The sequence below is a fragment of the Plectropomus leopardus genome, chromosome 12 (assembly GCF_026936395.1).
Source record: "Plectropomus leopardus strain MGB_pleo_1.0 chromosome 12, ASM2693639v1, whole genome shotgun sequence".
Lineage (NCBI taxonomy): Eukaryota > Metazoa > Chordata > Actinopteri > Perciformes > Serranidae > Plectropomus > Plectropomus leopardus.
This window is the reverse complement of record NC_142187.1, coordinates 32,743,621-32,771,601: the sequence shown is the minus strand read 5'-3', so window position 1 is coordinate 32,771,601 and position 27,981 is coordinate 32,743,621. Positions and strand designations below refer to the sequence as shown.

Here is a 27,981-nt window from a genome sequence, read left to right as displayed (position 1 = left end):
TTATGTTATTTTATTTTATTTTATTTTATTTTATTTTATTTTATGTTACGTTATGTTATGTTGTGTTATGTTACCTCGTGATCCTCCGTGACGTCACGCGTCGGACGCTTGGGCGGAAGTTGCGTGAACAGCAGGCTGTCACCGGAGCCGCTAGCTGCCTGCTGCTCCCCAAAAAACGAGTAAAATTAATCGATTAAAGCGTCGCCGACTGCGAGTCAAACTACCTCCAGCAGGAATATGGATGACGACGTGCTGACGACGCTGAAACTGTTGATAATTGGCGAAAGCGGAGTCGGGAAGTCGAGGTTTGTGTGTGTTTTTAGCGAGCTGTTAGCTAGCTGCTGAGACTGTTTATGTTCTTCTTGTTACGTAAGTTGCAAAGCCTCCGCTCAGCAGCTGCTCATACGGCTAGCTGCTGATGTTTTTGTCCTTCTTTTGACAAATTCTTACTGCTAACAGGTTGACAAATAAGTGACAAATAACGTCACCGTCATAGAGGCATCAGTAAAACTTTATACTGCTGTTTGTTGAGTTAAAAGTCAGCTTAAAACTGTGTTATTGTTGTTGTGTTAATATTATTGTGAAAGCCTTTTAGTCAGCTCACAAAAGCCTATTGTGTCGTCTCATTTCCATGTGATTTTATCTCTCCAAACAGTCTCCTCCTGAGGTTCACAGATGATACTTTTGACCCAGAGCAGTCAGCGACAATAGGTTACACACACACACACACACACACACACACACACGAACATAACACTTATAATACACGCTGCTTGTTATTTAACGCCCTTTCTCTTTCCTGTCTTCCTCTCGTGTCTGATCAGGTGTGGATTTCAAAGTAAAGACACTCGCAATAGATGGAAACAAAGCCAAACTCGCCATCTGGGTAAGACTGAAGTCACTTTCTGCTTTTCAGTATTTGTAGTTGTCAAGAAAAACACGATTTATCTGCAGTGTTTATCCGCCAGATGGCGACGTTGCTCAGCAGGAAACACGGAAGGGGACTGAAAAACATGTAGTCAAATAAAAACACAGCAAACACACACAGGGAGTCCATAACATAACCTCAGCCCAAAACACTGAACTCCTACAGATTTATTTCCCTTTTTAGGAGAAATGAGTTTGTGCGGAGGAGCTCAAAATACTTAATGAGGAAAAGAGGACTTTGTGAAGTCACATGTGGTTCAGAGAAAAGTGCCTGAAAAAAATCCTTGATTTCAACGTTATTATAATGATAATTTCCTCTTTTTTTGTTACATTTTTATGGCTAAGTTTCATGTAATTCTTGTCTTTTTTTAAATTAATTTCTTGCTAAATTTTGGGCCACATCTTGTTATGTTGCTCATAGCCTTCTCCCCATGTTTTTGAAAGAAATCAAATCAATTTGCTCAGGTTTTAAAGGGTGAAAAAGGGAATAAACCAGAATTTTTAGTTTTTACCAACCACAAAAACATGTTAAACGTTTCAACAAAACTTAAGTGCACAGTTTCCAGAATGTTTTTACTTATATTATATGAATATAATTTCCTGATCAAATACAAGTACTGCATTGCTTTTATTAAAAGAGTATTCTGTTGGTTGAAAAACTGACGTCTGGTATGAAGGACTTTGTAAATGCTGGTTGCTGCAGCAGCTCTGTTGTGTCATCCTGAAGGCGATTTTATGAATCCTCGAAAAAGAGGACAAACAGGATCAGCCACATTTTTTTTGGCCCTGGTTTCCACTGCGTTTTATGAACACATCCCAGTTGTTTCTGCTCTTTCTCAATATTTTTTTCTGGCCATATTTGTAATTCTGAACAATCCATCTTTGCTCTTCGCCTCCAGGTGCACATACCATGTGCACATGTTAAAAGTTAAAATACTTTAAACAACACTCTGTAAACAGTCTCTGAAATGCTTTTGCTTGAATCTAATTTGCTGATTAGATACAAGCACTGCAGTACTTTAAAAATGTATTCTGTGTTGGCAGTAAAACTTTTGATCAATAAAGGTTTCAAAATATTTGAACTCCTCCTCAGTCAAAACAAGAAAAATAATGACAGGTGCTGAGCTCACTCACAATGATTAGCTCCGTAGTCTGACTTTTGTAACACGTGTAAAACTCAGTCTGAGTGTGGACGCTTCCTCGTGTACCCGTTGGTCTGAAAAGTTTCCTAAGACTTTCTTTTGTAGCATTTATGAATATTTAATATGTTGCTAAGTTTTATCATCCCTCAATTTCCCACAGTATTAATATATGATCACTGTGTTGTTTGCATTTTATTTTATTGTCGTTCTATTGCTGACTTGTTTTCATCTGTTGTTTTAGTGAAAAGCATTTTGTAATCTTGTTAAGAAAAGTGCTATATGTATTAGGTTTATTATTATTATTATTATTATTATTATTCAAAGTTTGGTGTCTTTTACTTTTGCAGGACACAGCCGGACAGGAAAGATTTCGCACCCTGACACCCAGCTACTACCGCGGTGCACAGGGAGTCATTCTGGGTAAACACTGATGGTTTAAAAAAAACACGTTTATACCAGACCGAGAAACAATTTTCTCTTTTCATGAAAGAATCACATCCTCTGGTTATTATAGCACTTTCTTTACACATTAGTCTGAAAGTGTCTTTGGATAAAAACTGTGAATCAGCAGCTAAATATTCATCATAATAAAATGTTATCACACTCGTGTCTAACTGCTTTTTTTGTTTTTCTGGTTTTAACAGTGTATGACGTGACAAAGCGCGACACTTTTACGAAGCTTGAAAACTGGCTGAATGAGCTGGAAACCTACACAACACGCAACGACATTGTGAAAATGCTCGTTGGGAACAAAATTGATCGGGTGAGTCTGATGCTTCTAACAGCTTCACACGTGCAGCATAATTTTAAACAGTTTAAACAGCTCTGTTTTGGATAAACCGGCCAAAGGCTCAAATTTGGCCTTAGAGGGGATCTATTATGCTTTTTCTTTCTTTTTTTAGATGTCAGATATTTATATGAAATGTGGCCAAAGTTTCAAGTGATGAGGTAAATATAATTAAAAGTAATGTGTGTGAGTAAAATTTCTGAATACTCTGTTTCCATCGTTTGTTTTTTCTTCCGTCGAGACAAACTGATGTCAGCTGTGACAGACTTGTTTATGTTACAAATGCTGCCTTTAAATTGAACTCTTGAGCTCGTTGTTACGACCTGTGATGTCATGTTCATGATATTCTTGGTGTTTAAGCGGTTAAGTTGGTTAAGAAGGATGGCGATGGATGTTCAAGACATTAGCAGCATTATTTATATTGCAGCCATCACACTAACGGTCATATTTTCCGATCAAAGATGATGAAGGTGTGTTATGCGAGCGATAATGGAAAGGCGAGCCCCTTATATGTGGGAGCGGCCTCGTATGAAGGATTTCTGGGAACTGATAGTCCACGATTTCACGGATGAATTGTGGATTCAAAACTTTCAGATGATCCGCTCGACTTTCTCAGAGTTACGTGATGCGACAACAGCTCTTGTAGCTCCTGCTGCATCATGAGGGAGCCAGTTCCTACGGACAAGCACAAAGACACAGCATCATGTGACCTAGAAAAGACTAAAAAGTGTTTCCATTGCAGTTTTGCAAAATAAAGTTTAAATTTATGGGTTAATGGAAACCCGCCTTGTATGAGTAAAATAAAGTGTTATTGAACATTAAAGCATGAAATGTTCCAGCAGAACCCTTAAATACACATATGAACCTGAAAATTAGCATAATAGGTCCCCTTTAATGTCAGCCACGGCTTTATACGTAAAAAAATAAAACTCATGCGACACCAGAAACACTCCAAAGTGTTTTCTAAATGTGCCCAGCAGCTTTTGGTGTTGCCTCACTTGTCCATGATGTCTAATCATTTATTATGTGTGTTCCACGCAGAGAAAATTACACAGGAAGTGTGTTTGGTTTTTCAGGATGACCATGAAGTGGACAGAAACGAGGGGCTGAAGTTTGCGAGGAAACACTCCATGCTTTTTATTGGTGGGTAAAATCAGACACGGTCATTTAAACTAATAGAGCCATAAAATGTGACTTACTGTACAGCCATTAAAACTCACCGTGCTGCGTTTAAAAGTCAGAGCTGTAATTGTGCACTTGGACGCAGTCGGGACATCACTTAGTAAGTCATGCAGTCACTTTGGGTTTGTTGCCTTGTTTATACTGAGCTGGCATCTTCGAGTGTCTCGCGCTGAAAGATGCAGCCGCTCCAGCAGAACTGCATTATGATTAACATCTAGCGGGCTTTCATTTATCGGATCCATGTCTACACGTGTTCCTGATTCTCATCTCCAATCTGCCCCTCTCTGGGAAATTACGTTAACATTTTCTGTGGAGTTTCCATTTTAGAAAGGCTAAATTAAGGGGTTTTGAAAAGGGTTGGGCAAGAGGATGTCGTGGATTTAATCCGCTGTGAGGATGTCTTCATCCTGCTGGATGTCTCCGGCTGCTTAAATGAAGTCATTTCATACTTTATATGTCATGTTTGTCAACACCGGGAACATTTTTAAAGCCTGTCGTTTTAGTTTTAGTACGCCGTAAAAAAAAAAAAAAGAAGAAGATGTTTTGGATTTAAAAGCTCACGTAATGTTTTTTTTGTAACATTTTGGAAAGTAATCTTTTTGGCCTGTGTCATAAATCTTGATCGAGGGGCCCTCAGCTCTGGAGCGACCTGCCTGAGGAGATAAGTCTCACACAGAATCAGTGGCTTCTTTTAGATCACTTCTTAAAATTCACTTTTACAGACTTGGTTTTATGTGATGTCATGTGATGTCTGCCGGTGTCTCCGCCGGTGTCTCCTCCGGTGTCTCTGCCGGTGTCTCCAAATGTCTGCTCCGCTCTCATTGTCCGCCGGTGTCTCTGAGTTGACATAAGAGGGAAAGAAAACACAAAAATATAAAAATTTATTTCGCTCTTGAAAATGATTTTTTCCAGCTTTTTGTCTGAAATGTTGTTTTTTCAATGAAAATGCACAAATTAACTTAATCTGTTCTCACCACATCTCAGCCTTTCATACCCTCAGGTAATGAAAAACAAACAAAAAGAAATTATTTATTAATAGTATTTCTCATATTATTATTATTATTATTATTATTATTATTATTGTTATTATTATTATTATTATTATTATTATTGTTATTATTATTATTATTATTTTTTTATGACTTTTAGTCTTACATTTAAAAAAAAACTTCATCCATTTAGTACTTGAACTACCTTTTGGGATCCACCAGTTTTCCTACTTTTATTCCTTTTATTTAGCTTTTTTTTTGTTGACCTTTTGTGTTTGCATTTTCTTCTTGTCCTTTTGTTTGACTTCTCTCGACCTTCCTCTGTTTGGCATGTTTGTTGATGTTTATTTTGAACTCCCTGAGACCCTGTCTGTCACGTTGTAAACATCTGTTTGTAAAGGTGTTCAGGTTCTTATTATATTAGTATTGTTATCTTGATTTTGTGCAGAGGCCAGTGCAAAGACCAAAGACGGCGTCCAGTGTGCCTTTGAGGAGCTCGTGGAGAAGATCCTGCAGACTCCGGGGCTCTGGGAGAGCGAAAACCAGGGTCAGAGTGTCCGTCTGGGGGCGCAGGAGCAGGGCAGCGGCAGGGCGTGTGGCGGATACTGTTCCATACCCTGAAACCGGACAGACGGGAACCTGATAGGAGCGACTACGGACCAGAAACAGTGAGAGAGAGAGGTGGAGCTGGATGAGTACTTTTTTAAAAAAAGTTAAATGTTGGAGTAGTACTGCGGGTCGAAAGGACTTTGCTGTTTGCACACTTCCTTTCCAACCATCATCTGTCACTACTTTCTGTTAAAAACATGAATGGAAGGATCATGCAAAAATAGCCTCTTGCCTAAGGAAGTATAGTGTTTTTAATTGACAGAACCACGCCAAGTGTACGCTGCGTCATACGCGTACGTCTGGTTTCAATTTCTCTTATTGGCAGCAGTGATTCTGTTGTACATTAAGACATCAGGTGAATAGCGTAGTGCCTATTACATGAACCAATTTGTAGGTTTTACAGTACGTAGCTTGTCAAATTTTACCCCCAAAAATTCATGATAATCAAAACATAAGTCCTTCATAGAGAAAATATACTTCTCTGCTTTTGCTTATCTAAAACTGCAAAGTACAAAATGTTCTGACATTTGCAAACTCTATTTCATTTATGACACGTCACTCGGTGCAAAAGACTTTGAGTGATCTGTCGTTATACACTGCAACACTGTGAATGATCCCAAACGCGACATTTCACAATGGTTACAGTTACTGACACAACTTCATTTTTACTGTTAATCCAGTTCTTATTCGTTTGATGGTGATTTCCATCAAATTATGTGTTTCAGAGGCTTCAGATGTACCGTCTTTCATGCAAGACAAGTAGCCGTTGTCTTTTAGGATTTCCTGCAATCGAATCTTTGTCTTTGCATGTCTGATCTGGACCCAACAGCTTCAAGTGACAGGTTTACAGTATTAAAAGAGAATTTTACCTGCAAAATGACCATTTGTATATCAACAGTCGCGTTTTCATCCACCTGTTTTTATGTCCAGGTTCCCACGGTCATGACAAGATCATGGAATTTTACAATCATGTTTTCCAGGCCTGGAAAAGACATGGAATAAGCAAAAACTGATCAAAAGTTTCAGAAAAGTAATTTTAACCCTTTAAAACTTGAGTAGACTGGATTGACTTTTTTCAAAACTGGGAAGAAGGCAACGAGCAACTTAACAAGAAGAAACTACCCCAAAATTTACAACAAATTAGCAAAAAGTACAAGAAAATCTTAAAATCTTAATCTTATATATATATATATATATATATATATATATATATATATATATATATATCATGCTGTTGCGCCTCCTTTTTCTGACTTCTAACTGGAGAATTGGCGCCACCCACAGCTTATCTTGATGAACCAACTCCCAACATTTAAAAAAAAAAAAGCATTTTCTTATTACAGTTTTTTGAAAATGTGGTGAACATTTGCACTATATTTGGACTGAAACCCATCTATTTGTTCAGCCTGATTTTTAAAGAGTTCAGTACAGTCAATCTCATTTAGTCTCATGTGCGGCAGAGTAAGCACGCAGCATGCTGCCTGTAGGCAGAGATGTTATAGTTTGGATTGTTTAGTGAAAATGTGTTTGGGATGTACGACTGGATAATTGAGACCTGGATTATGCTGCACGAGTTGTTAGTTAGTTAAGTGATGTTTTGCTGCTGTTAAACTTGGACCCCCATGATTCAATTTTTTTCAGAAATTCAATGTACCGTGTGGAAGTATTTGATATACAAATGGTCATTATGCGGGTGGAGTATTCCTTTAAGAGCTGTTGCAATAAAATATTTACTTACTTGAGCTCGCAGCTCTTTTTTGCCTGATCTCATCTGGCAAAACGAAGGAAGCAGTTTGTTCGTGTAGTCTCTGCTTTGACCCTGTGAGCTTGTTTTCTCCCATTTATTTTGCAGTTTCTGTGTGGTGCTGTGGTCCATATAATGTCCCACTGACTCATTGTAGGCATTTCTCACACATTATAGTATGAGAGCATTCCTAAGAGCTTCCCTGTCTGCTGTATGATATGGATTTGATGTATTATTTGTTTGAATTTCTTCTGTTGTCTAAAATCATGTTGACCTTTATCTCTGTCCTTTTTTCCTGTTGCGTTTGCTGTGCGCCTCTTGAATCATACCCAGCAATATGTTAAATTGATATCTGCCTTAACATTGAATGACATTGAGGTCCAGTTAAGTTTGTATTGTTTCAAACTGAAATAAACGACAGCCTCGAGATGCGGTCGCTCAAGACTAATTATTGCTTAATTGCCATTTGAGAGCTGCCATTACGTCTCCGTGTTGTGCAGGAGCTCGTCTAATCAAAAGCAGGTTTACAGTGGAAACAGGAGTGAGGTGCTCTTTCCATAATACTTTGTTGATGACTCGTCTGCCGTACATGCAAGACTGAAAACATTCTTTGCTCAAAATGTCAAAAAACAGACCAAAAGCGGGAGTGGAAAAATCTGTTAATCATGTTTTGTGAAATAGTCCCTGAGGACTTTGTGTGATTACAAGCTTATGTTTGGTGTCAGGATGTCCCCAGATGGAGGACGCTCACCGCAAGTCTCCCTGTCAGACGTCCTCCCGAGGCTTATCGTGTACTCTATATTTCCAGTAACACGAGTTTTTGGCTGCATATTGAGGTCAGGAAATTCCTGAGATCTCATTTGGCATTTGAAGTCGTGTTCAAACATCAGAAACAGATGACAGTTGTGTGTCTCACTTATCATCTGAGGATATTTGCTGTTCAATAAAATACAGAAGATCTATTCGTCACAGCGACATCCCATTGAATTTGTGAGCAACTTAACATTTTATCTTATTGCAATACATTCACAGTTTCATCAGGAACACCTCCAAAAACTTGAACTTAAATTAACTAACTTTTAGGCCACTAGGGGGAAGCAGAAACAAGCTGCAAACACAGCAATAATGGCCAGACTGCTATATGACTGTTTACCATGGATGTATAAAGAGAAGTGGATACAGTGCTGGAGCTGGGGTCCCTTTCAGTGGTGCATGAAGCCAAAACAGCTTGATTTTTTTGGTATTGAAATTGCTTGGATGCTCCATATCCTGGAAATTTTGGATCAGAATCTCAATATTTGACTGCTGTTACGACCTGCGTCTGCTAACCAACAGAAGTGGAGCATGAAATGATGCACTAATATGCAGAACTAGTAAATGTTGCTAGTAAATACTAATACTTACCTTAAGCTCTGGCTGCAAAATTGGCGGGCCGAGTTGGCCTCTTCCCCGGCCACGACTGCGTCCGCATTCTCTCAGGTTTAGTTACATTGGACAGATGTTAAATTTTGGTTGGAATGAAAGAAAGAAAGTTGACAATATTTTAAAAGTTTAAGAACATTAGAGCTTGCGTGGCATTCATTTGGAGCCACATTTGTAGTGATGAACGTCCTTTTAGCTCAGTGTTTGGTCTCCACCACACCACTCTGTGTTCACTGGCTTGTTGCTAACTACCTGTCGGCTGTTAAAGTGCCGAAAAGTTCGTTCAGTACAGTAAAGTTCTGGGCTGGAAAACTCAATTTGACATGTTTTTCAACAAATACAAAAAATGTCCAACCATCTCTTGCTCTTCAGAAAAGCTTAAAGCACAGTACTCTACTTAAAGAAGCGTCTCTGTGCTCAGTCCACCGTGTCTGCACCCTTCTGCCCATATTACAACCTTTTAAAAAGCTATGTGAAAGTATAGAATGAAACTAGGAGACCCACAATTGCACACATGAAAACTACCACTAAATACAGTCCAGCAGAACATAACTGCAGCTCCCGCCGCTGCAAAGCAGTGATTTAAAGCAAACGACTGGTCAAAAGATTTCACATTGGGTTTATTCAAATAGCTGCTGTCAGACTTAAAGCATTGGACGATCATCCAGTCTCATTGAAGTTAATATAACTTACTGCAACAGACGGCAATAGGAAGACATTAGAAACATGGCAAAAAACTATAGAAAATATTCAACTGCATTAGGTTAGTTTTTCCATTTTACAAAGTAAAAAATGATTGAAAACGTCAAAGTTTATCAGCATTACAAAATAACAGAGGCTGTACAGATACTGTGAGGCACTTAAGCATCTGGTATTCCTATATGGAACGATGGACCAGATGCTCAAATGAAATGCCTACACGCTGTTTGCCAGGGCCACGTTAACAGTCTGGACCTCAGAGATGTGAGAGGACTTCTGGATGATGCGGCTGGTGAGAGTGGGCCCCACGGTGCAGCTCTGCCTCAGAGCGGCGGTGGGTCCTGTGACACACATCCTGTCCATGATAGTGGTTCTCGTAACTGAGAAGGGCTCCCGGGTGCAGCTCTGCCCCGTGCCAGCTCTGGGCGCTGTCACGCTGCTCTGCTCCGCCGTGCAGCTCTGCCCCTGGGCCAAGTTGGTGAGAGCCACGGCGGCGTGGATCTCCCGCCAGCCCTGATCGCCTCGTCTCTGCTGGCCTCGGCCCTGCTGCTGCTCTCTGTGAATATATCAAAGAAAAACAGCTGCATGTGATGTGGATTATTAAACACCATCTCACCTCCAGCCTAAATTAACCTGGAAAAAATCAAGAGCAATTTTTGTTTTGCCTCTTGATATAAAGCCAGAATAATGTGGATGAATTAGGGGTGACGGTCCAATTTCAAGAGCAACTTCCAAGAGGGATTATGAAGCGTATTTCTTTTCAAGCTGATGAAAGTTGAAAAGTGCAAACAGCTGATTCGATTGCAGATTGAGCAATGAATAATTGCACTTACCTGTCACATTGAGTTGAAGTATAGTCCATTGTGTCTGCAAGAGAGAAGAAAACGACTCAAAATGTGCCATGAATCAGTTTACTTGATAGCAGTGAAATTGCAAACAATATATAATCAATGCTGGATTAGGCTTTATGGCTGTATGTTAGTGATACCAAGTATTAACGCATGAGTTTATAATTTGCAGCATGTGTGTGAGTATCTTTGTGTATTCATGGGCAATCATGCAGCATCTGCTTTGAAAGGTGTTCCCAAAAGCAAGAGTGTGCATCTCTGGATATTAGATTTTGTGCGTACAGTTCAAGGCCGTAGAGAAGGGCCATTAGGGGGCACAAAATCTGCTGGGGGGGGGTCTGGAGCCCCATGCTAATGCATGTAATGTATGTTACTGAGCTAACATTACAGGAATTTAGCCCAACATTGCAAAAGCATAAACATTCATAAATGTTTCATTTTCATAAATTATCACAGTCAACAGTGATTTAGCCCAAATTGTACTCATTTTACATTTTTCCACTTTTTAATCAGCCCCTCCAGGATGCTGCAGTGTTGCAATAATAACTGCAAATTCAGCCAATCCCCATGCATTCTGCACGACCTTGCAATTTAGTCTAAGCATTGCAACTTTACGACAAATTTGACTTTCACAATCTCATCTGTCTCTCTCTAGCACTTTTTACGCTGCCTGTTCAGGGTGGGAATATCGTGCCATTATGTCGCCTCAATGTTTTGTATGATAGCATAAAGAGGAGGCGGTGTTGCCTCAGCACAGAAACAGTGTCTGCATAAACAACACAGCTTGAAGGATCAGAGCGTAATCGGCACGTGTGATGTTTTGATAACGTGTTTTGTGTGCAACTGACCGTGGGAGATTTGGAAAGTAGCTGTTAGCAGGTAGCAGCTAATTTAGAAAAGAAGAACAATGGTCATAATTGTCTGCAAATTGTGAAAACAATAAGATTCATGAGGACAAGGTCAGCCGCCATACAACAGAGATTGTAAATTATTGGGTTTTTTTTCATGTTATGACGTTGTTATTGTTTAGAAAAATGCTACCGGCGCGTATGTTATGTCACATTTGAGGCCGCTGTTGTGTTACTTGTCAAGCTTCTTCTTCTAAAGGGTTTTTTTGGGGAGTTTTGTCTTGTGTGAGGGTCCAAAGGTGATGGGATGTCGTGTGCTGCAAAGCCCTTTGAGGCAAATTGTGATTTGAGATATTGAGCTTTGTAAATAAAATTGAATTTTGATTCCACAATGCCGGCATGCTGTCTGTAATCACATACTGGAGCAGGATGATGCTGCTGTCGTTTGGTTCTGTGTAAAAATGCAAAGGCTGCTGAAAGAAGGGACTTTGTTGTGGGATCTCTGTCTAAAAAGGCCCTCTGTCTATCATGAGACAACTGCTGTGGGAGTGTGAGCTCTTTGCCTGGTTGGGTTGCCTTTGAACACTGGTTTAATGAAAGAGCCGTTTTGGTGTCTGGATGAGTTTATTTAAACTCGTTTTATGGCTCAGTGTTGGATGTTAGCCGCTGCTGCTGTGTTACCTCGTGTTTACTTGTTAGAGAATATTTTTGTAATATTCCTTTGCCCCTGAAATTTCGTTGGAAAGAAATGCCTGTACACATTGCAACACGCATTAAAAACTTCTTTAGAAAATTTGTCATGAAATCAGGCGTTTCAAGCCACAAGAATCCTAAAACAGCCTGCCAAATCCAGGAGGGACTGATTAATACATTTTCAAGTTATGACACAGAGAGACAGTGCAGTGTTCAAAATTGATTGTTCCTGCAGCAGTTGAGCAAAAACCTCTGCTGGGGTACGAAAACAACATTGGTACAAACCATATCACAATACTTGAACTGATAATATTGATGATAAAAATGGCATTTGTAAAGTTAGTTTGTGATTATGATTACATTTGCTAATTATCATTTTGGACAGCTATGCGTGGTGTGTTGTAGCCTAGCTGTTTTTTTTTTTTAATTTATTTTTTTATTGGTGGCTGTGTCCCCTCCAATATATATTTTAATTGCTGCCTTGCAGTCACTACTTGTCCAGGATGTCTCTTTGGATTTGTTTTACAAGCTTTGACTCAGTGAGGTGCACCAGTCTGACTGTGCTCCGCTGCTCTCGCCAACACAAATGCAACACAGTGTTTCTCTTCAGTTTTAAAGAGTGGGGAAAAAAAATCTGATATCTGCATCGTGTCATGAGGACTGACTGTGCTTTCAGGTTTCCAGAGCTCTGCTAGCACCTGTAAAGTTGGTCCGTTGTGTGTTTTTCCTTTTCCAAAACCTGCTCCTGCACATCTCCATCTTTTTTGACCAAGACACTTGATTAACTTTTACCAGCGGGCAGGGGAGTGTCATATGAATAAAAACATGAGAGTAGTCTTTCTCTCCGGGCTCTGAAATGAAACAACAGTATCTCTGGCTGTTTCCGAGGCAGGAGCAGAATAAATAGGACTTTTGAGTAATATCACGTTGCTTGCACAATCTCTATTTGAGGTCTGTGCATCATGTGTAGGACTTATTTTCCATCTCAGTTTTGGAATATTGCCTTTTTTCATTGGAGCAGATAGAGGCTGGTCAAAAGTGATTTTTCATCAGAGAGCAATAGACAGGGAAATTAGAGGCCCACTGTGAAACGCAGACTTTCAATGCTAACAGCCCGAAACATCCCCGTCTCTGATTTCTTTAGCCAGCCTGGAGCCAAGAGCAACTGCCTGCTGATAGTAAATCATTTTGCCGTTTTATACTTTTTTGCTACTGAACGTCCCCGAGCGTTTCTCTCTTTAGCCATAACATGCTTTGCCAAGAAAGTACTTCAGTACCTCTGTTGTATTTATTACCGTGAATAAACATTGTTTTACCTCTGGTGAGTCTCAAATTTACAGCAGGGATCAGTTTCAACTAAACTTTACAAGGGTAATGAAGCTGCTCACTGCTTTCTTTATACACATTACACTGAGCTGCAGAATAGTTATAATTTCATGTTTGAGCTTTTATTCAAAAATGTGGAATATTAAAATATTTTAAAATGTCCGCATCGTGCATCTCTGCGAAGCACAGATATCTTACATTTGCACTTTATTATGTAGCGGATAAGTCAAAAGTCAGCATGAAAAGCAGTGATATCTGTGTAAAAAAAGAGCCAATTTTTGTGGCACTATCCTCGCTGATGGGTAGCTGCAAAACACCCACGTCTGGAGCCTAAAAGCCGCTGGAAAAACGCTGACTGGTTACTATAAAACAACCATGTTTGGGAAATAAGAAGACCCCCGAAAAGCATTGACAGATCTCTCAAAAGCACCCTAATTTGGAACCTAAAAAAGCTGTTTATGACAGAGGGGTCACTCCAAAACACCCATGCTTGGTGACTAAAAATCTGCTGGAAAAACACTGATGGGTTTCTACATAGCGCTCATGTTTGTTACCTAAAAATCTGCTGTAACAACACAGGCCACTCATTCCAAAACACCCACATTTAGAGCCTAAACAGATGCTGGAAAACAGGCAGGTTAATCCAAAAACCAAAACCAAAACCAAACCACGACATTTACTGCAAAACAAAATAAAACAAAACAAACAAAAAAAAACTTGTTCGGTGGCGATAAATCGGCTGAAAAAACACTGAGGGGTCATTAAAAAACACCTGCGCTTGGAGCCTAAAAAATCTACTGGAAAAACACAGATGGATGACTATAAAACACCCAAATTTGGTGGCTTTAAAACTGCAACAACTCAGTGAAACACACGGTTTTGTTAACATATTCGTGGTTTGCAGAAACGTACGATGCCAACATTTTTTTCTGGGCAGCTGGGCTGTTTGGGAAATACTTTTATTTCCTTTTTTTCCCTGAGAGTTAGAAAACAACATTGATATCAACCTCTGAGAGGTGTCACTCCTCTTGGCAAGAAATTAATCATTGATGATTGATTATGATTATGAGTCAATAACACTGATTGATTATGCTTAAAACTTAGATTAAAAAATAATTCAATTATTATTGCAAATAATATTTTAAAAAATAGCATAAATATGATGTAAAAAGAGCATAAATATCATGTAAAACAATAATTAAAAAAATATATTATATATTATATAATTAAATAAATATATTTAATATTTATGTGGCACAGCATGTTATTGATTACACTGGAGCGAGGCAGGATCTCTCTCTCCCTGCATCAGCAGGAGCCTGAGTTACTACACCTATTAATCGGCTCCCCCCTACCTTCTTCTGCTACTAAAACAACATAATTAAAAGCCATAAAAAAGGAAAATAAGAGTCTTTTAGTTTATGGCTTAACAGTGTGTTGCAATTTGTATAGAACATTAACAATTTTCTGCACATTATGTGATTTAGCATTATATTACTACCATTAATTTTGTCTGGGGCATCCCTATAATTCAATGTTCCTATGTCTCTTGATCCAAGATAATATTGTATGAGATATGTAAAGGTTTTGCAGTTCAAAATGCAAAAGAAGGAAGGAAAAATTGATGCTTAAAATGCAGTTTGGATGGTAAAAATACGTTCAGCCATGCAGGTTTCTCAGCACACCGATCCAGGGAAACATACACTGAACATTTGACCTAAAGAAAAACATTGTTAGGGACATAAAATCTTTTGAAAGGTCTCCATAATGAGTCATATTAGGAGGATGTGGAGCTGGGGGACATTGGACCGTGTCTCATTTAAACCACTCTTAATGAAATAATGTCTACATGAGCTGATTTAATTATCTGGGCGTTTTCCTACAATATCAGCTCAAATCCCATCAGTCATCCCACAGGTGAGTCACTGGGATCCATGCTGGAAACAACTGCGTCCTGAAAAAATACTGAAACATCTTATTTCCTCAATGCGGACGCGTATTCGCGAACAGGAGACTCCCCTCTCAGCATGCATGTTTTCATTTGAAACAAAATGGATGGAAAACGCAGCGAGGCGTTTGTCCAGATTTGTTTTTCATCGCTCTGCGTCCAATAAAACACGATTCTGGTCACTTTTATGGCTCTCCAGCCTTTTTGAGGGAAATACTGATGTTGATGCAAGTAACATATTTTATGGCGTAAACATCCTCACATTCCTGTACAGTAAAAATTAACATCGCTATACTTTTCCGTTATACTTTTACTGCCTGTGGGACGCAGACGGATCATGTTTAATCCTTTGAAAAATGAGCAAAGTGCTTTGTTTTCTGTCAAATACATGGTGAGAAGACAGTGAACAATTTAATAAGTCAGGACCCCAAAAAATTACCAATAAATTAGTAAAATAAAAAATTTAATTGAAAATAAATCCCTGAAAATGTGCAGAAAGGAAAAGTAAAAACAAAAATAAACAAGAAAATGACCCCAAAATTGCTGAATATTGAGTAAAAAATATGTATTAATTTTTTATTTTTTTTTAAATGATGAAAGATGATTTTAAATATATAATTATAATAATTATAAATCTATTTTTTTTTGGACATTTTTTAAATTTTATTTTGCCCTTTGTTGAGTTATGTCTTCTTGTCACCTTCTACTTATTTCTTGCAGTTTCTCAGACATTTCTTGCCAAGTTCCTCATTGCCTTTTAACCCATGTTTTCAAAAGAAATTAAACTAATTTGCTTATCTGAAAGCAGCACAAAAAAACTGATGTCAATCCAGATTTTGAGGGGTTAAAATGTCTTTGTAAGTCACTGTGTGGTGGCATCACTTATTAGTCCATCAGCTGAGGGTGACTTTTAGCCGTCTCCTGAGCGGAGTATAAGCGTGTTAATGGCGTTAGTGCCTGTCATGAATCTGGCAGCTTGACTTTCCACTTCACCTCCACAGAGGAGCCGTACTGGATTGCAAAACACTCTTAATATGACCAGCAGGGATGCATTAAAAGTTTGCACAAACATTTCAGCTGCAAAGTGTGTGGTGATGACATCAAGTAACCCCAAAAAAAGATCTGAGAATGGTTCAATGCAACCAATGCAATGTTTTAGAAACGCTCTCAGCTGCAAGTTTTCTTTTAGTTCCCAGAATGTTCTTCTTAAAGTTCGGGTAACATTCTCTATAAACAGAAAATAACGTTAAAAATGTGTTATTTTTAAATTGTTAATTACATTTACATAAAAAGGTCTGTTATCTTTGGCCTAAATAACATTTTATGAATGTTGCTTTGAAAATGTTCTTCCTTTGTTCTCATGTAACATTGTGGGAACATTTTATAAAAAAAAACATTTGATGAGCTGTCACTTTGCAACTGCACCAAAATATTCTCAGAGTTTCAGTTATAAAATCTCGTCTTAGTCAGCGTTTAACGTTAAAGGAACATTCTTTGAAATGATAAATTTCCTTAAAACGTTCTTTGAACATTAGATTAAAATGTTTTCTTTAGAACATTATTGCAGTTTGTAGGTAACGTTAGTCAATGTTGTGGGAACGTTCCCCACTAACTGGGTAATCAGCTGTTCTTTGGCTCATAAACAATCTTTCCACGAACTTTTGTGAAGTCTGTGAATCCGTCCCTGTATCTTTTCGGGATAGGCCGCTAACACACTTCCTCCTTTCAACCAGCTGACATGAACACAAACACAACTTCACACCATTGCCGAACTCCGCGGCTGAAAAATAAAGTCAACGCAGAAGTACCTAAAATTGCAGTTCCTCTAATGGCCACTAGAGGCCGACTCCAAACCAGCCTCAGTCCCCATAGACCCCCGTGCTAAAACTTTACAGCAGAATTGAACATGTTTACAGCCTGGTTCAAAACACAGTTTGGTCTCTAGTGTTAATTTCAACATCCATGACAACTGTTCAAGAGGTGAATTTTTATAAAACTCCCTTTTTACGTTTTATTACAGCCAAAAGCTACACATAGTGAAGGGCGGGGCCAACCTTAGTGACCTTGGTGGTCAGTCAGATCCATCCCTCGCTCCTCCACAGCTTCACCTTCTCCTCCAGATATCATCAGCTCTGACTCCAGAAAACCAAAATGAGAACTCAAGGCTTCAAACCGATACTCCAAAAACCAATGGGTGACGACATGGTAGCTACTTCCATTATTTATTCAGTCTGTGCTTCACACACACACACACACACACACACACACACACACTTGACCCTCATACCAAGTATCAGTCTCCAAGGGAAACTGTGGACGCCAACATGGACATTTTTGTGGACTGACCGAACGACCAATGAACCAACAACCAACAGAGTGAACTACTGAGCTGCAAAAAATCAATTTACCAGCCAAAATGCAGCTGAAGCTCATTAAATTACGTTATTTGTTAAATCAGCGGATAAGAAGCAAAGTTACTGCGACCAGTTGAGAAAAGAGACTGTTGATTGTTCTGATGGTCCTTTATTCTGAAACCCTAATACTGAAAATGTCCCATTAGACCAAAAGCCCAATAACCCAGTAAAAATATATACCAGTATATATTTTTTATCCTGGACTGAGTCGGGCTAGGCGTCTCCTCCTGCTTCCTCTCTTTATGCTATGCCAGTTGTCTGGAGGTTAAAAAATGGAGCAGACATATCAAATGTTTTTTTGAGCACTGGAAGTGGCTGTTTTTTATTTTTTTATTTTATTTTATATTTTGGCTCACGGGAGAGACGTGCAAATTTAAAAGGTTATATTTCATTTTAAATACCCTCTAAGCCCCCAGCTCCAGTATGAAAGGTTTTCTTTTAACCCTTTACACTGGGCAAAATGGTTTGATTTCCTTTAAAAAAAAATGGAGAGAAGGCAATGGGCAACTTAACAAGACATGGCCAAAAGATTAGAAAGAAATGAATAAAAAAAAATAGAATAGTATGAACATCAGCTGAAATTAAGTGATGCAAGAAATGAAAAAAAAATGATTAAAACACCTGTAGCAGAATTCAAAAATTCATTTTAAAAATAGTAAATATGAATTTTGTTTTCTGGACATTATCGTTAAATTATCCGATTTCCGACGGTCCTCGAACACATCAGGTGCGACGCACGCTTCCGCCAGGAAACAAACAAATCTGCGTTTAAAACCGAGATATTTTAATGAAAGTCACATTAGTCTACATGTCTCACTTTAAAATGTCGCAAAAAACCCATTTGGACTAATCTCCTGAAGGCATGACAGCAGTGAAAAGACTTTTTCATCTTCAGGATTTTCAACTTTTCACTCTCGATCATCAAACGGTAAGTTTTAAAATCTAATATTTGCCGCCGAGTCAAATCATAGTGAAAATGTTCCGGCCGCTGCTGCCTCTGATGTGCTTGTGAGGGTTTATTTGGGGAAATGGTTATAAATGCACGTGTTTGTAATGCTGGCTGAGTGCCCTGTGAAGGTTTATTAGGTTTTGTTTGTGTGGCTGCTGAAGTGCACACAGTTTGTGATGAGGCATTTAAAGGAGGATTTGCATTTTTCTGAGAATATTGTTTGTTTTGGTGAATTGTCTCACTCCTTCTGTGCCGTTTGATCGTTGCATAGGCCCCAATACCGAGGCTGTATGGTTATTTATGGTGGACAGAGAGTCAAGATAAAAACAACAAACAACCAAAAAACACCCCACTCAGCGGAAAATTTTGCTCACTTTCTTTGTCTCATCAGAAATAAAATATATTTTTATTGATCTATTTGTCCTAACCCCTTTTTGTAGAAAGAAAGAGCAAATGAATAAATCAGCAGAAATTCTTTTGTTGTGCTCGTAGGCTTCTCAGAATTGAGAAATCTCTGAGAACAGATAAAATACACAGAAAAGAGACTTGAATTTGATCACTGAGAAATCCTGCAGGCTCTGTTACAGGCCTGTTATTATTATCATTATTATTATTGTTATTGTTATTATCATTATTATTTTTATTATTATTATTATTATTTGTTCTCTTATAGTTATCTCCAGTGCTGATCATTTCAGACAAATACATATCAGTGCAGTGAGAAAGAAAAACAAGCATTTTGAAGATCTTAAATTATTATGATGCTGAAAGAAGAAGAAAGCTGATTCTCAGGAGCTGAATTTGAGAAGTTTGAATAAATAGTTTCATATTGATGATAAATGTACTGAGTTATGTCTGTGAGAAATAGGCTGAAAAAAGAGGAGATTTTATTTTGAATTTTCCTTTTATTCTGAGCCACTCCCCCTGTGCTGTTTGTTGCTTTGAATCCAGTTAGTGTGAATACAAACACATATATGTTTATTTATGGTGCAGGGAGAGTCATGGATTTTAGTGAACTTTTTACCTTGCGTACTAGTTTGATACATTTTAGTATAGTTGTATATTTATGCACCTTATTTGCATGTTTTTTTTTTAACATTACTTAAATGTTTCCATACTGTGCCAATTGTTTGCTCTTACTGTTTTTATATTTTATATTTTATATTCTTATATTCTGGTGTTGGTGCTTATTTCTACCCACTATAATTCTGGTGGCATCAGAGCGACTGTAACAAACCGCAGTTTCTCCCCGGGGATCAATAAAGTATTTCTGATTTAGAGGTGCTAGTTGTACCTTCGAGCTGAGTTAAATAGCTGTTTTCTCTTTATGCTAAGCTAAGCTAACTGTCTGCTTTCTGTAGCTTCATATTAAGCTTAAAAACATGAAAACTGTATTGGTTTAAGTCTCAGCAAGAAAATGAACACTTCCCAGAATGTGAAATTATTCCCCAAAATAATCTCTGAATCCTCGTATTTCCCTGAAGGCTGCAGATCTGCTCCTGCAGTTTGGATATTGCACGTAAGCAATATTACACTTCTGTGGGGTGTTTTGTTTTTTGTTGTTGTTGTAATCATTGTTCAGTGAGAATGACGCAACTATAGCTGCCGTCCGCAAGTTAGCATCGTATACGAAGAAGTTAAAATTAGGGTCAATATTTTAACACTTTGAAATCTGGATCAACACAACTTTCCTTGTGCTGCTTTCAGACGCCTTTCACAAGTAAATAAACCTTTAAACTTGAGAAAATTTGTGCGATATCTTTTAGAAACACTTTAGTAAAGAAATTAATCGTTTAAGATTTTTTTTTTTAAAAAAAAGCTGGGGGAAAATGTTCAGGGAAAAATAAAAAGTCTCTCTGTTTACAGCTAATTATCGTAAAGACATATTTACAATCATTTTACAGAATTATTAGATTTAATTTTTGATGCACCTTTTTTCAGGCCACATTCATTTTTTCAAACTAATTTTAAAGCATTTTTATTGTATTTTTTAAAAACTAATTTCTTGCTTATTTTTGGGTCATTTCTTCTTTTGTTGCTCACTGCCTTCATCACATTGTTTTGGAAGAAATCAAGCCAATTTTCTCTGGTGTCAAAGGGTTAACTCTTTCACCGTTGGTTTAAAATAAAGCCTGCGTGATGAATTATCCTAATTATTCATGTCTGTAGGCCAGTTTGAGGTTAACCTGAGTTTCCCGGATACAGATTGAACCTCGTCACAGACTATAAAAAATTCCATTAAATAACGTCTTTAAACGGGGACCAGGATTCAGTTTTTGCCTGAAAAGTGATCCTAAAATAATAAAAGAAAGGAACTTAAAGCATGCCTTGTTTCATTTTCAGAGTGAAACTGATGAGATATGCTAAAGAGCAGAGCCGCTTTCAAAAATCTTTTCACAGCTCTCGTAATGTAATGTACATTTAGATTGATTCTGAGTGGGAAAGTAACACTTGGGAGCAGCCGCCTGCCAAAGCACACATGAGTCAGGGAAGCGAAGCTGCACCTCAAACGGGGACGGGAAAAGGCCAGATGGACACGAGCGACCTGCGTTGTCTCACAGATGAGTGGCAGCTCTGACAGTCGCTCTACGAGACGTCTTCTGCGCTTTACTGACAGACTGCTCCACTTCTGCGTTTGGCCGAGGTTCCCACTTCTCACCCTGGGAAGAATAAAGTCTCAGACATGCTGTAATTGTCCTTGAGACTGGACTGGACATTTCCACCATGGCAAGAAGCTGAAGCGGAACAAATGGCACATTCTCGTATATGGAAATGATATTTGCGGTGTGCGGCGGCAGCCAGCGTGAGCTCCGTCCAATTTTAAAATGAGGGATTTCAGCGTCTGCATGAGTCTTTATTAGTGATGTTTGCAAAGGCTTTGGCTCCCGTACCTTCAGCGGATTTGAGGGTTGTCAGTGAGCTGGGCTCCCTATAGGTCTGAAAGGGCACCCAGGTGTCAAACTCCCTCCCAGATTCGCTGTAACTTCATAATTGAATCTCGCAGAGCTTCTGACTTTCAGTGAAATGCCAGAGATTTATTAACGTCGGGGCGCTCTGAGGAGCCGTTTCTGTTGGGTCTGTTCTTATTTTACTGTACGCTGTGGTGTGTTAAAAAGGAACTGAGTGGAAGCAGGGTAGTTAAAGTGTCATTTTACAGCACATTCAACATAAATCTGCAATTAACAAGGAAGATTATTTCATGATTTCAGTGGACAAGGTCTGCTATCATCTACTTTACTCCCAAATTCACACTCTGTCTCTGATTCTGTGTACTCATATTCAGTGCAGATTTTGGTAAACCACACTTGCCTAAACCTGAACTACATCACTCCACACTAAGTATGTAACTTTATGTTATGCACGTAACTTGACGGCGCTGTTTACGGGACACTAATCAGTTAGACGTCGTACAAATTGTTGTATGAGGATACATTGAAGAGAGGCAGGAGATGATTTTTCTTGACATTTTATTTTGGGATTATGGCTGAAATTTGAACAGGATCAGCAAAGGGAAAAGACTTTACCCAAGAACAAAAAAAAAAAAAAAGAAACGCTAAAAGGGACGTTGACAGAGGACCGCGAAAACAGGAGTCAGCCTGTTGTCATTGGACAGATTGCTGGATTGTGAAGAATTTAAAACCAGTTATGAATTGCACCTCTTCCTCCTTGACATATCTGTAATATTTCTATTTTATTCCTGAATTTTATTGGTTTTACATCAATATATGAATTTATGCTGGCGGCTAAAACCAGGTTTATTTTGTTTCACCATCTTCATATTGCAGTTATTACATTTGGATACGTTACCTCACTGCTGTGACCTGCAAAAAAAGTAAAATAATCTCAAGGGTCCAGTGTGTGGGATTCAGGGGGTTATTTTGGCTGAAACAGAATGTAACGGTCAAAAATATTCATTTATAATCCACAGCACTCGCTGTAGAGCCATTTGTGTTTACGCTTTACTGCATCACTTTGCACAAAAAGTTTCAGTTGTTTGCAATCTGCAGCGTCACCACTAGATGGCACTCAACACTACACACTAAACCTTTAAAAATATCTTTCACTCACTTCCAAAATCAATGCAGATGAAGATCTTAACAACACGAAGTGAGGGTGGAAACGCTGCGCTTTCGTCCATAGGGGTCGCCAAAATCAACTGCAGCTGCTTTAACGTGTAATGTTGTCGTGCACAGAGACAAACGATGATATCGCTCACCCATCTGGTAGACGAAGTTGGCCTCTGTCTCGTAGGACGACGCCGGCGAGACGACGTCTCGATCGCACTCGTTGGAGCTGAACGACTCGGAGTGGCTCCTCCTCTTGCGGGCTGAGGCGACGTTATCGGCGTTCGCTGCCATCATGTGCCGCAGGGTGTCGTTCAGGTACCGGTTCAGTAAACTGCTCTTGTACTTGGACGGGGGCGACGTGCTGTCGTCACTGTTGGCGGAGTCCGCCATGGCGAGGACGCCGCTCTGCTTCTGGAGCGCGTTCTTGTGGGAAGATGATCTGAAGTCTGATTGGCTGATGGGAGTTTGTAGGGGACACTCTTCATCTATAGCAGCAAAAACAAAACAAATGTAACTTTTTTTATGTTGCACAGATTCCAGTGATTCATTTAACCCTTTAAAACGTGGATCAGTTTTCTTGTGCTGAATTCAGACGCTTCTCTCAAGCATTTCTGTTTATTGTCTTTTGAAAACATAAACAAAAACAAAAACAAAAAAAAATTAAAAAAGAGAGAAAGATAATTATTAGAAAATTATTTTTAAAAATAGGGAAAATGTCCAGAAAACTATTTCTATGATTATTAAAATAATATAATTTGAATGTCACTTTTTCCAAGCCATTTTCTTGTTTTGTTTTGTTTTTTTTTACTTTATTTCTTGTTAATTTTCAAGTGATTTTTTGTATTTCTTAACTCTCTTTTTTTGTGCGCTATATTTCAGGTGTTTTTTTGTAACCTTTTTTTCTCTTTCTCTTTTTCTGCAAATTTTGCCTTGTTATTTTTTCAAACTTTGTTTTTCTTGCTAATTTTCAAGTGATTTCTTTTGTATTGTTTAAATCTTTCTTTTTTGCTATTTTTCAGGTGATTCTTTGGTAACCTTTTTCTCTCTCTCTCTCTCTCTCTTTTTTTGCTAATTTCCTGTTAAGTTGCTCATTGTCTTCTTCCCATGTTTGTTTTTTAAGAAATCAAGCCAGTTGGTTTAGTTTTCAAAGGGTAAAGCTGTTAAAAATATGATAAATACTGCTGTTTCATTGGGGACAGTTTTAGGTCCATAGTTCCATCTATAAAAACAAAAGCAGTAAACACTGAGAGATGATCTCGCAGCCCGTACCGTCCGAGTCGGTGTCATCGCTGCACACGCTCAGTCTCTCAGCGTTCCCCTGGATGTATTTGTTGTACAGTTTGATCCTCAGGGCCCAGCTCAGGTCTGGCTGTCTCACCGTGTTCTTCAGCCTCCGCCGGGCGTTCGCAAACCAGTTTGAAACCTGCACAGATGCACCTCGTTATGCAACAGCACACACCAGATTTAATATCAGCACGTCCTTTAAAGGGACAGTTCGGTTTTTTTGAGATGTCTGTCAGCGCGCCTCCACTTTGGAGAAGCAGCCTGGAGGAAGCTAAGCAATGCACAGCTGTGGACGGGCGCAACAACAGAACGTATTTTAGCCAAAAAAAGGAAAATGAATGTTTGTTAAGTGTACACTTTACTGAGAGAATTTTTAACTGCTTAACCTTAATGTCAGAGGGTCTCTAACAGGAAAATGAAGCCGCTCTCTTCAAAGCCAGACTCCACTGAGAAAAACCTGAGCAGATTGGTTTGATTTATTTCAAAAACACGAGAAAAGGCAACATGCAACCTAAAAAAGAGTAGTTTTTAAAAGAGAGAAAATTATATTTAAAAAAGGGAAAAATTGTTCATAAAAATATATTTATGATTATTATTGTTATATATTTAAAATTATGTTACAGAATTTATGTGTATGATTTTTTTTGATTTTTTTTTACTTTTATTGTTAACTTTCAGGTAATATTTTAGTAATATTTAGTAAAAATTGTTTGTAGCAAATTTTTGGGTCATTACATGAGTTATTTTCCTGTTAGTTTTTGTTTTTACTCTCCTTTTTTTGCTTATTTTCAGGTAATTTTCTTGTAACTTTTTACTTACGTCTTGTCTGTTTTTGGTCTATGTGTTTTTAAGTTGCTGAATCAAGGCAATTTGCTCAGGTTTCAAAGGGTTAACTTTGCTGAAACAGGAGCTGCTGGTCCACCGCTGCTTCAGTCAGTTATTTTCTTTGCATTATTGTGTCTCTTTAGCATTTAAAAGGCTTAGTTTGGATTTACCAAAGTCACAAAATAGCTAATAACTAACAAACTGATTGAAGCAGATGTAGACCAGCAGCTGATGTCTGGTGGCCAAAACAATGAAAAAACTCTCAATAAAGAAAAAAATGTAGATGGGTAAAATATGTTTTGTTGCTGACTTTGTCACAGCAGCACATTGCTTTGCTTAAATGTCGCACTCAGCCTGCTTCTCCAAACCGGAGGCGTGCATCTACTGTGTGTAACACACTGTCTGTGGATAAGAACCCCAAATGACTCCTCTTAAAAAAACATGAACTATCCCTTTAAGTCACTTTTCCGTCATCGCACCCTCCCTGCTTTCTTGCACGAACCTGCACTAGCGTCATGTGCGAGCCCAGAGCCAGCAGGACCTTCTCCGTCTTGGTGGGATAGGGGTTGTCCCGATGTTTGTACAGCCAGTGTTTAAGCGGCCGGGCCATGTCCTGCAGCACCTGTCTCTTGTGGCGAACTTTGACCCCGCCCAGACGAGACCTGGAGGAATCACAAGTTGCCTCATAGATTCACAAAGACCACCCACAATCCCCTCTGCTCACACTTTGAAACAACACAGTGCTAAATATTTTTTTTTGCAACTTCCAATTCTAAAGAAGTGCAAAAATAAATAATGAAAAGGCAGAACAGGAACATTTTCCTGCATATTCACATACATTTTACTACCATAAATTAAAATCCGACCACTTTTTTAACTGTTCGAAACAGACATTTCCAGCACAGACAAAAAGGGCGTACCCGTATCTCCTGTATTTGATAGCCGAGCTGTCGTCGGTGGTCTCCTGGCATCGCAGCAGCTCTGCGTTCTGCCCGTCTGTTAAACTGCTCTTTGGTAAGTCCGCACAGTTCAGTCTGCTCCTGTCCTCCGCTCTCATGTTGTCCTCCAAGTGCAGCAGAGCGTCAGACTTCATCTCAGCAACTTTGTTCATTGTTAAACACACAAGAGTCAACAGATCAACAGGTGCACGAGCAGACCTCCAGATGTGAACAGAGGAAACAGATTCCCATCCTGGATAGAATTAACGCAAAGATAATAAAAAAAAAGATTAAGAAAGTGTCCGGTCGTCCTCTGAGATGATGAAAGGCTCTTAGGAGAGAATAATGTTTGAAAAGTCAGAGGATGTTGTCTGGTTTAGTTGAGCTGTGTGAGGAGAGTTCAAATAACCTGCTGCTCAGACGCTCATTGGCTGCCCCATCGTCCAATCGCTTCTCCAGAGAGAGAGCTCAGCGAGGGGAGAAGCTCGCAGAGGCTCAGTAGCTCTCCAGGATATGAAAAATATTGCACAAGAATATCAGCAAATGTGGTCGTCAGATTTACTAGTAAAAGTTTGTGTTAAGCACTCTGACATGCTCTCATATTTTCTCCATGAGGTGCTCAAATCTCTTGTGGTTTCACCGAAAATGGTGTCAGCAGATATTAATGCGTGTTTTAGTGGGGGATTCTGGAAATTTATGGGTGTAATTGCACGGTTGCTATTAACCAGCGAAACCACCAAACTGTGCTTGGTGTTAGACTGTGAGTCCTGCTGAGCCCAAATGGATTTCAGGACAAATTGGCTCGTGATGCAGTTAAAACAAAAACTGGAAAATGAAATCGATCCTTGCATACAGAAAATGTGTGCATTTGAGTGTCAGGATCGTGCATCTTTGTGCTGTCTGCAGCACAAGCAGGAATAATCCAGTCACAGTGTTCATATATGTCAGTGTTTGTCCCCATTTCAAAAAAAAAGTGTTGGAAAACTAAGTGTACCCTGAAAGTTCTGGAAAAGTCATGGAATTTTGTCTCACAAACCCGTATAATAACATCTGATGTAATCAAGGACCAATGGAAATTTTGAAATCCAATAATAGTTTCTGTTTTCACATTGTTACTGCATGTTTTCTTTCAAATCACCAAAAATCATTGAAGAAAAAATGACCTAAAGAAAAAATGCCATAAAAATGTGTTTTTTTAAGAAAAAAAAGACATTTAATTTAAAAATCATTCAAATTAAATTTTTTTTCTTTAAAAAGTTTTTAGAGAAAAAAATCCTTTTTTTCCTTAAAAAATATTTAAAAAAGACAAAAAATGGCTTTTTATTTTATTTTAGTTTATTTTTTAAAGAAAACATGGCTTTCAAACCAGCCGAAGTAAAATGAATACAAAATACAGATATTTAAAGATTTATTTCCCCCTAAAAAAAGCAACCCATAAGTCCTTCCATAGTGTCTAAAATATGATTTTTTTTTTTTTAAATTTATTTTTTATTGACATTCAGGATCAGATTTACAGAGTCAGACGTTCAGAAACAGACATTTACATCTGGGACATCATTTGGGCGTATATCTAGTTTCCGTTGTCTGCCTCAAATGTCCGGAAAAAAGGAAAAAATAAAATATGATTTAACATGCCTCATACATGCCATAAATAACAAACAGTTCCTATGTTGTATTGGAATATTCAGTTTTAATACTTTCCTGAGTTCAATATATATTTTTTAATAAGATATATTTAAAACAAAAATATATATTAATAAAAAAGAACCAATAAAGAGTATTGATGGTCATTTCAGAGAATGTATGGTCTTGAAAATTTGCCTAAAAGTCATGGAAAAGTCATGGAAATCTTTTGCTAGAAGTGTGTATGAACCCTGCATTTTGAGGGAACGAGGGCTGTGAACAATTATAAAAAGTGGGTCTGACAGAAGCTTAGCGGCGTCATTAGTGTGACTACATGACAACACGCTGGCACGCAGCCCGGCTCTGTTTGACAACGACTCTGTGGTTTCGACTTTGCTGTCATCCACGTATGTTTTTCCTTCCGACATCCAAACACTCTTATGTAAGACTGTTTGGATATACAGTAATGACTTCGCCATGCGCAATCATAACTCGATAATCTGTAAGCAAACACATGTGATAATTTCTTCTCTCTGTCTGCAGTCGAAACTTTTGAAGGTTATGGCTAAAATCCGAGCGGCACTTGTTCAACCGTTAAACATATTAAAGGGCTCCATAACTCTCGTCCCTGTTCATAATTCAGCAGCATCGGTGGGGAGTTTGAGTTTCAATGCTTTCAAAAGCTGAAAAACACATGGAGCAGAAGCATCCCCGTTA

General features: G+C 38.5%; 2 protein-coding genes across 2 annotated transcripts; one reads left to right on the top strand and one right to left on the bottom strand.

The window, feature by feature from the left end:
• Positions 1-105: 105 nt before the first annotated feature.
• On the top strand, positions 106-7,807 carry LOC121951838 (ras-related protein Rab-18-B). Its single transcript, XM_042498325.2, has 7 exons — positions 106-305; positions 656-711; positions 825-886; positions 2,417-2,489; positions 2,714-2,832; positions 3,933-3,999; positions 5,476-7,807. Exons 1-7 carry the CDS (start codon positions 238-240, stop codon positions 5,646-5,648), a joined length of 618 nt encoding a protein of 205 aa, XP_042354259.1. The 5' UTR covers positions 106-237; the 3' UTR covers positions 5,649-7,807.
• A 1,693-nt stretch (positions 7,808-9,500) lies between these two features.
• On the bottom strand, positions 9,501-26,530 carry LOC121951359 (homeobox protein Mohawk-like). The gene is made up of 6 exons (XM_088085852.1): positions 25,624-26,530; positions 25,206-25,365; positions 23,864-24,017; positions 22,744-23,079; positions 10,335-10,368; positions 9,501-10,057 (listed from the first exon to the last, which is right to left on the bottom strand). The coding sequence occupies exons 1-6, from the start codon at positions 25,812-25,814 to the stop codon at positions 9,718-9,720; spliced, it is 1,215 nt and encodes a 404-aa protein (XP_087941978.1). The 5' UTR covers positions 25,815-26,530; the 3' UTR covers positions 9,501-9,717.
• Positions 26,531-27,981: the final 1,451 nt, after the last annotated feature.

Excerpts from the sequence above, each read along its gene's own strand:
- LOC121951359 (XM_088085852.1), bottom strand. The coding sequence starts at position 25,814 with ATGAACAAAGTTGCTGAGATGAAGTCTGACGCTCTGCTGCACTTGGAG. Across the intron at positions 25,366-25,623 it reads ATCAAATACAGGAGATACGG|GTCTCGTCTGGGCGGGGTCA; the intron begins GTACGCCCTTTT and ends TGATTCCTCCAG. Across the intron at positions 10,369-22,743 it reads CAACTTCGTCTACCAGATGG|ACACAATGGACTATACTTCA; the intron begins GTGAGCGATATC and ends TCTCTCTTGCAG.
- LOC121951838 (XM_042498325.2), top strand. The coding sequence starts at position 238 with ATGGATGACGACGTGCTGACGACGCTGAAACTGTTGATAATTGGCGAA. Across the intron at positions 887-2,416 it reads AAGCCAAACTCGCCATCTGG|GACACAGCCGGACAGGAAAG; the intron begins GTAAGACTGAAG and ends TTACTTTTGCAG. Across the intron at positions 2,490-2,713 it reads TGCACAGGGAGTCATTCTGG|TGTATGACGTGACAAAGCGC; the intron begins GTAAACACTGAT and ends TGGTTTTAACAG.